Source organism: Durio zibethinus, chromosome 10, assembly GCF_047325235.1.
Source record: "Durio zibethinus cultivar Kanyao isolate XHJ-2024 chromosome 10, ASM4732523v1, whole genome shotgun sequence".
Taxonomy (NCBI): domain Eukaryota; kingdom Viridiplantae; phylum Streptophyta; class Magnoliopsida; order Malvales; family Malvaceae; genus Durio; species Durio zibethinus.
Genome location: NC_143171.1, coordinates 7,692,243 through 7,701,489, shown reverse-complemented (window position 1 = coordinate 7,701,489; position 9,247 = coordinate 7,692,243). Strand labels below are relative to the sequence as shown.

At 32.4% G+C, this 9,247-nt stretch overlaps 1 protein-coding gene across 2 annotated transcripts; it reads left to right on the top strand.

Moving 5' to 3' along the window:
* The first annotated feature begins 4,357 nt into the window (after nt 1-4,357).
* LOC111292709 (protein RADIALIS-like 3) lies at nt 4,358-6,592 on the top strand. Of its 2 annotated transcripts, none has more exons than XM_089767286.1 (2): nt 4,358-5,356; nt 6,307-6,592. In XM_089767286.1, the coding sequence occupies exon 1, from the start codon at nt 5,081-5,083 to the stop codon at nt 5,333-5,335; it is 255 nt and encodes an 84-aa protein (XP_089623412.1). In that variant the 5' UTR covers nt 4,358-5,080; the 3' UTR covers nt 5,336-5,356; nt 6,307-6,592. The 2 variants fall into 2 exon arrangements, with proteins under 2 accessions (XP_089623412.1, XP_089623411.1); XM_089767285.1 differs by having other exon boundaries at nt 4,473-5,339.
* Nucleotides 6,593-9,247: the final 2,655 nt, after the last annotated feature.

Here is a 9,247-nt window from a genome sequence, read left to right as displayed (position 1 = left end):
TTTCACTTTTTCAACCCATGAACAAAGGATAAAAAGAAAAAGGAAGTGTACAAAATATAAAAAAAAATAAAAAATAAAAGAAAGCATGTTGGCTCTTGATACCATAAAATAATTTTAACAATAACAGAATTGAAAGGAAAAAGACTTAAAATTATTTATTGTATTGTATGGTATTTATAGTACAAAACTGATAGCAAAAACAGAAACACAAGATAAAAGCTAAATACAAAATAAATATATAATATGATAAAAATATATAAAATTCATTACTAAAAGTAAGCTATAATCTTGATTTGAAGTTTTCAAACATAGATTTACTCCAATAAAAAACACCCAAAAGCTATTTAAGAGTTTTACAGAGTGAAAGGTAATTTTCATTACTAAGCAATTAGATCAGGTGAATATTGTTTTCAAGAAATCACTGAAGTCAACTAAAAAGAAAGACTATAAGTACTAACATAACTTTCTAATTTATGTCTGGCCAAGAACTAATTCTATGTGTCTTGAATTTTTCTACGATAGGTAGACACTTAACTAAGAAGCAATGACTTTTGAAAAAAAAAAAAAAGCAGGTAAGTCAAAGTAAATGAAAAGCATTCTGCGAGCATTTCAAGCCTTACAAAGGCTAAAGAATTGGTTCACATTTCGTCCTGAATTACTTACAGTGGCTTTGCTTTGTTTTCGGTGTCTTTTCTGTCACTGTAAACGGTTTGAGAATTGAGATTATTTTTATTAGGATTTCGCAATGCTGATCTGACGTTTCTCTATTCTACTTTCAATGCTATTGGACTCTAAATTTATGATCAGAAACCTCCAACACGTATTATATAAATTTGACATGGAAATACACTAACCAGAATAAAATGCAACCGACTACTTCACGTTGGTGTTATGCCCCATGGGTCCAGCTCCACTCTTTGACCATTTAAACATTAATAATCTGGTTTTCTTGATGTAAGCAAGTTTTCTTTTTCTAGACATCGAAAGAAGAAAGAAGAAAAAGTGTCCCAGGCACCGAAAGAAATGTTATATTATTTCAATTGCTGTGAATTTTAAGCTTTGGACAAAAAGTTTAAAATATAATACTATTATAATTTTACTATTTCTCATAATGAATTTTACTCAGATTTTGTCCTGTGATTTTTTCTCTTGCTCCAAAGAGTTTGTGTTTTTTTTTTTTTTTTATTGCCTAAATTATATATTGATTGATTTTAATTTTATTATATCAGAAATTATTATTGACTAAATGGAGCTATGTAGATCCTACCAGTATTTTCACATATTCCATTAATAATTAGTGCAATAGCCCGACAGTTGAGAAAATGATCCGACATGCAAGTTGCAAGTAGCAATTCACGGATGTTGATAGATACAAGCAACAAAACCTATGTGCACGGCAAATCCTCCTATAGTGCTGGACCATAGCCAGCCCAATAGACTGTTGCAGCTTAACAAAATCTTAGGAGCCCAAAAGCATTTAAGCCCGCAGGCTCAAAACGTAAACCCCGGAGGGCAGAGGCCGTAACGGAAGAAAGTTCAGACACAAGGAATAAGTGGCTGAAGACTGCTGCAGGTTGGGCTTATCATGGTCTTGATGACAACAGCAGTACTGTCTCCCACCTAACCGCCTCTCAATAATTGATTCAACATCTTATCCAACTGATCCAGGCCACAGATCCATTATCAATATCACCTTAGGTCCTTGAATTGGTTCCTAGCTTTTAACATAGACTAATATGCATGCACGCGCAATGGAATGGTGCATGAACCCTATAACTACAAGTCTATGCTTTTGTAATTTATACCCTTTCTAACGCAAATAAAAATCATTGAAAGATCCTATGCTCCCTCAATCAGGTTCAGTTGTTATCAACATTGTCCTAAACCTTTTGTTCGTTTGTTCAAAGATTCCCTAGAAAAGTTGCCCCCATGCTTATGCTAGCAGATGTAGATTAGGGAAAAGTAATGGATTTACTTTCATTAACTTCGCCCGAAGGGTTAAACTTTACTGCTACATTGACTCATTAACAAGTTAGATTAGAATCCAAGTCATCAACCACTAATAAACCTACAGGTTGAATTTCTATACGGGTCTATTGCAGAAATCTTCAGTTCTTTGAATGTGGATGGAATCTAAGTAAAAACAATATAAGTGCATATTCGCTCTGCATTTACCCAAGCCACTGTCATCCAATGATTAGCCCCCAAAACTATGCTTCTGTTATTCTTTGATGCCAACTAGCCAACATTAACAACTACTCATTTTCTGTGTAACAAAAAAATACTATATGCTGACAACCACAGGTTCCTGAACCTCGTTGCCACTTGCCAATATAGAAGGAAACATTTTGGTCAAGTGAGACTGAAAAGATCCAATTGATGGCAGGGTAGCCAGAGTTATATGGTGAGAAATTATAGCTAAGCCTAATTACTCGTGTTAAAGTACGAGCGGAGTAAAGACAATCAACATGTATCTGCTTATGGTAGGAATTTAAACAAGAAAGCATATAACTTCAAAAGAATACAAAAACCAGATAAAATTTTTCGTACCTTCTTCCTTTAGTCTGGAAGCAATTTCAGGATTCTAGCAGTTAAACATACACATGATCACAGTTCCACTTGCAAAAGGCAAGTCCATCCAACACTTGCACAGTCGGCAAGCAAGGTTCTTAGTATCTGCCAAGATATTATTTTCGGTTGAGAATCTATATGCCTTACATTTCAAGCAGTAATTTACATTTAGCAAGAATTCAGTCCATATCTTGGTTGGAATAATAGCAAGTGGAAGAATCAATGGTCACAATCTGTGTACCACAGAGGGGAAAAAGATTAAAAAAAGCCACAAATGATACGATTATCAGCCAGAAGATCTTCCAAGATTTGGTAGCGGTCCAGTAGGATGCCCCTTGACAAACTACAGAAATTTCAATCACTATTGACCTTGATTATTTAATGTATTACATGAGATTTGCAGAACTGCTATCAGCACAGGTTAAAAAAAAAGAATGGACTTCAAATCTAAACTATCCCTTTTGGAGGCCTAGTCCTGGCTTTATGGTAGCAAATTTTCTGTTACTTAGATAACCTCCGGCTGGTTTTGTTTTATCATCATTAGGAATTTTTTTTCTCTCCAACAACATCAGATAATCACTTATTTATTCTGGTGCATTTATGGCTCACTATTCAAACAACAAGATTAAATACACAGAAACATATTAAAGAACTTGATGCTTTCTTTTAAAAGAACTTGATGCAATTAGATTAGAGAAATTTCTCTCAAGCAAGGTCGCTGGAGGGTTCAGCATTCTGCAGAACAGTACATGCTGGAAAGATACAGAGTCATGTTAAAAGCTGCTATAAGAGTGATTCATTTTTAATAGATGGTTAACCAGCTGACCAATTAGAAGCTACTCTTATTCAAGGTATATATGACAATAAAGACGACTCAATGTAGAAACCCTCATTCAGCTGGCTGGTGGTGGCCCTATGACCCTATTTCTTGTCTAATTTAAGAGAAGAACTGTATCTCATTTTGACTTAGTTCCTATAGTGCAACTGGAATAAGCAGCTAAAAGTTGCACTTAACTGAGACCTGAGCAGAAAGATCATAGGTAAATTAAAATTACTCAATTAATTAACACATTAAACAATTATGATTTTTATGCGTAACCGGAAACACCAAAAGGAAACCTTATGAATCAATCTGCACCTTTAGTTTTGCTTCAAAACTCAACATCATTACCTTAAAATTCACCCTCTTCTTCAGTTTAATAAGCAAGGCAAGTCAATCTTTCTTTCACAAGAAATTAATCATAACTTTGGCAGCTACTTCAAGGTTTTCAAACTTCCTTTGGGACAAAGTCAAGATCATATTGATTTTTAGAACTTTCAGTCCAAACAAAACTTGATGTCAAAATCAACATTGAGATGCTGCTAAAGATAGTTGCCCTTCCCAACGCTTCCCCTACCCCTCCCCCTCCCACTAAAAAAAGGGGAAGGGGGAAGCAAAAAGAAAAGGGAAAAGAGTATTCATAGCAAAGAGAGACCGATTGCCCCTTATCCGAAAGGCAAACTACCTATTGCCATCTTTACTAGGAACTGGTGGGATAATGAAATTACCCATATACAGCTTTAGGTACTGCAAATAATTCTAGAGCTATATTACCGTCTCAACTAAGAAATAAGGAGTTCTTACTTGGATTAGTCCACACACTCATGGAGCAATAATAAGTCCAGCTGAGGGAGCCATACAAGTTGGTTGGCTGACTTGGTGACTGAACAATAAGGCAATGAGCTCTATGTTTCTGAAAGCCAGCTATAACTGTTAGCAAAGGCTAACTAAGAGTGGAAAATTTCTTCACATGCTTGTCAAGAAATAAAGAAACTATGACAAAGTAAATTATTGAACTTGTCAAGAAAAACCTCTAATTAAGCTGTTAGAACTCCAGTTTTATTGACCACATGTTTTTGTTATCCTGATGATCCCTTTCATACCAAAGGAAAATGGATTACATTATCTTTGGCTAATGCAACCACTGGTTAGCTTAATTGATGCATCATTAGAACACAACACAGGATGAGTTTGCTCAGCTAATAGTATCTTCACCTGATATTTCTTTTCACTGACTAGTAAATAACAAGGCAAATCCCACTTGCCACTGACCTAATCAAGGAATGCGGTTTGGTTTAAAAAAAAGTGGGACTGCCCTTTGATACTGCTTCTTCTCTTTTACTTCTTGTTCCTCATGCTGCTCCATCTTGTGGTTCCTAAGGAACGGGTCATATTGTTCTCAGCCCTTTTGGAGGATATATTCTCCAAACTGGGTCAACCCCACCACACTTTTTTCCTCCTGCTTATAAGGTTCACCTTTCATGATATCTCTCACATACCAACCCTTGACTTCAAGTAATCTTCTTTGAGAGAAACAACCCATCTTTTACCTTCCATCCTTTTTGCAAGTTTCAATTTATTCACACTTTCGTTCAAAATCAGGCCTAGTTCTTTAATTTTCAGCCTGTCATTCCCCAGAGACTGTCAGTAAATCCTCTGTTTTCAGTTGTTCTACTTAGATTTTCAATAATGGCATCCAATTCTCCAACTTCTTCACATAGCTCTAGCTCCTCCTGGACAGCTAAGCAAAACAAAATGTTCGAGAAGGCTCTGGCTAAATATGACCAGGACACTCCTGACCGCTGGCATAATATAGCAAAGGCAGTGGGTGGAAAGTCAGCTGAGGAAGTCAAGCGGCACTATGAGATCCTAGTCAGAGATCTCAAAGACATTGAGTCTGACCGGTACCCCTATCCATCATATCCAAGTGGAAGCAGCGACTAAAGCTGTAAGTACAAAACAGCGGTAATGTGCTACTTACTTTGGACCACTACACTTATGTACCCAATAAATAATCAGCTCACAACCAAAACCACTTTCCATGAGTATGTACAGCCCTATTCAATTGTCAACATTTGCAAATTATCCACAAACATTTCAGATAATCAAGAATTGAAGGGCCCTGTCATCCGCATGGATTTCACATTCCTAACAATGCAGCTTTCATTCTTTTATTGATAGCCAAATGCTTATGGTTTTGCGTTTAAAGAAAATGTGATTCTGAGAATACTCATGTATGGAATGCGATATCCATGAAGTACATCCATCTCCTTCCAGCTCCACACACCAAAAAAGAACTCTTAGATGATACTCTTAGATGATAACTGAAGTCCTCTTGTGGGTCCATACAATAATCCAGAAAATTGGTGAATACAAACCTTTCAAAATGCCGGTGTTTTCTGCGGTCCATCAATTTTCTTTTTCCGACTGAGCATTAGGCAACTATCCTGTTCACCTAACTGCTTATCAAGTTACCATTTATATATATTTTTTTCTTGCCAAAACTCCTTGGAACTACTTATCCCGTCTATGAGCCAAACAAAGCCCATATGAGATCTAATCTTTACCCCTTTGGATTACATGTTCAATGGTCCTACACATTACCAGTTCAAACAATTCCCATGTGAGAATATAAAAAAGACTACCCTCTTTCTAAGTCACTTGCAACATATTTATTATTATAATGATTTTTTGCATTTGTCTTTACACAGAACCAAACCAATTGCTTTCCAACCTATCTGGAGCTATTGGCAGCATTATTACCTAAACTGATAATTTTTTTTTCTTTTGGATCTTAAACATTTTTGTTTTTGCCATAACTTTTGGATTTGCTTTCAAGGTTTTCAGTTGAGCTATATGAAAAAATCAATAAAATTCGTTTCCTAAAAGTATAACCTATTCTATTTGTCTTTCAGGTTCCCTGAAGGGTCAGAGGCTATAGTAAAGGACATGATGTGACCAGAAACCTCAGTTGCAGAAGGAGTAGCATAGTAGAATATTCCCCACCAAAAATAAATAAATTATTCCCCACTGTAATATTATATGCAGTTATTACTAGCTTTTTTTTTTTTTTTCTGATCTCTTTGTATTTTCCTTTGAAAATGTCTAGTTAAATTAAAATGTTTAACATTTTATTAAGGATATATAATTTGCTTTTTGTACTTAAATAGTTATTAATTAAAAAAAATAATCAGAATCTGATTATGAGTTACAATTCAAAGAATAATCAGTAAATAATCGAAAGAGTATGTACAAAATTACAAAAAAATCCGGTTACGAAATAGTTGAAGAGAAACGAACCTGGTTAATATCTGGAAAAACAATCCATTAATTGAAAATCCCATTGATATTGCAAATCTGCTAACATATAAGAATTCAAGAAAAATTACTGGAGAGATATTTGTATATTTCATGATTGAAAATCAAATATTATAAATGAGAATTCAAAAGGTTCTCTTCAATTTGTCGAAACAAACGCGGCAAAGAGTGACGAGAGGAACCTGATTATAGATATCGGGATGTTTAGCCTCTCTAAAGCGATCGAATTTCCATTTTCCATTTTCCATTTTCCATTTTAAAGAAGGAATCTGCTGTACTATTAGGATGAATTTCGAGACAAACAAAAGGATGGCAAGAAAAGAAGTTGATCGAGGAATTGAAATTCTAATGAATGAAAAATATGGCTAAGAGAAATTTTGCGCGGGGGACGAAACATGGTCTGGTGGCGGGATCTAGTTTTCCCGTACTTTTTTTTTTTTCATGCAAATGAGTACTTTCATTTTAAGTTTTATTGTAAAACATAAAAGAGTACTCAAAATAAAAATTTAATAATTATTTAAATTTTAAATATTTTATTTCAATCAATTAAATTTTAAATATTTTATTTTAAATTAATTAAATTTTTAAATATATATATTTTTAATTAAAATTTTAAATTTAAATTTTCACTCAATTAAACGAAAATAATTAACTAATTTTCTTCTAACAAAGGTTTAATAAATGAAAATAGATATTATAGGTTTAATTAATTGTAAAAAATTATAGAAACTTGAAAGATTATTGAATTTTATTTTATGAATTTTTAACCTTTTTGCCTTTTCTATGCTAAAATGTTTGACTTAAGTTTAAATATGCATTCTATTGATGAATTGACTAAAAAAATAAAAATTGCTTATAATGTTTATATCAATTGGTATCAAGATTTAGCTGATGTTCAAAAGTTGCAAATTTGAACAAAGCTCATGTATATAATTTTTTTTCAATAAGTAAATATAAAAGGTAAAGGGTTTGGAAAAAAATTTAGATAAAAGTTTTAACTAAAATTCATGAAGTTTCATAATATGAAAGATTCCATTAAAACTTCATTTAAAATCTAAATTGATAGATCCAATTGGTTAATAATAAGTAAAAAATTTTTAGAAACGATATTTAAAATTTAAATTTGATTTGTAGTTATTTAATGATAAAAATTTTGTCAAAATTTTACTAAAAATGATTCTAATTAGTGATGGATTAATGATGTTTTGTCACAACTACCTCAAGTTATAGATAAAGTATATATTTTATTATCCATAATATAAATTTTGAATATTTTGACCTCCCCGAATTGCGCCTTTTTACTTTTTTTTTTTTCATTTTTGTCGTTTTCTTCTCTTTTTATTTTTTATACTATTTTCCTTTTTTTCTTTCCATATTTAATAAATGAATTTTTTTAGATTTATGGTTTGACTCATTTGATATTATTGATTAAAAATATTTATTTCTTTGTTATTTTACTTTTTTATTTTTATTTTTTTACTTAAATAATTTTTATGAGAAAATAATATCAATAAAAATGTACCCGTAGTTCCTCATTTATTTTTTCCTTTTGTATTTTTTTGAATGGAGGTGCACACGTATCAACCCTATTTTTTTTTCTCTTTCGTATTGTTTTAGTACATAAATTTTATAATAAATGAACCGGTTGATAAAGATGATAAAAAAAATCAGTATCCAATGAGTTTTAATCAATCCAATATGGTGTTTTTTTTTAAAAAAAACAGTATTAAGTTCAATTAGGTCAATCTTTTTTAACATTTTAGCTAGGGTGGCGGCATAAGATTAAGTGAAAGCTCTTTCATCTGCAAAAGATAAAATCATTTCATACACTTAATTGATTGCAAGTTTAGATTTTAGATCTGATTACGAAGATTAGGATATTGTGAAAAAACCAAGTAGGATCAAAGTTTTCTCTTGCTTCATCGTTAAGAAAGGACGACTTTCAGTGCTTATTTCCTTTATCCCACCCACTAGAGAAAACCTGAATGGAAGACTTCCAAATCACTTATCCTAACTTCACTTCCTTACTTACTTTTCTTAATAAGCTAGGGCTTCCTCAAGAGGCAAACCTGTATATAATATGAATACCTACACTGGGTTGAAAACTCCTCATTCATGCTTTGTCATGTTCAAACTCAATGTCGAAAGTGATACTTTTCATTCTTAGCTTGGCTTAAACAACGAAGTAATTATATTCTTTTCTACCACTATGCGCTTTACCTAACTTCTTTCCCAAGTTATGGAGGAAGATTTGAAAGTAAAAGAAAAAGATAGATAGAATTACAAAAAAAAAAAGATGAATTAGAAATGGATTTAAGATGCTCTGCTTCAAGTTAACTCGTGGTATATATAAAATTATATATTTTATTATTTATTTAATTTTACACTTATATATGTATTATATTAATAAAGTTATTATTTGATAACTTAATTTAAGATATTAACATTTTAAGCTAAATTTGAATGCCCACGTGGCATCCCAATGGTTTCCCTATTTTTCTAATTGTTTTTATTATTTTTTCCATTTTTTGATAGTAA

What these genes read in the sequence shown, in the direction of transcription:
- LOC111292709 (XM_089767286.1), top strand. Translation starts at nt 5,081, where the DNA reads ATGGCATCCAATTCTCCAACTTCTTCACATAGCTCTAGCTCCTCCTGG.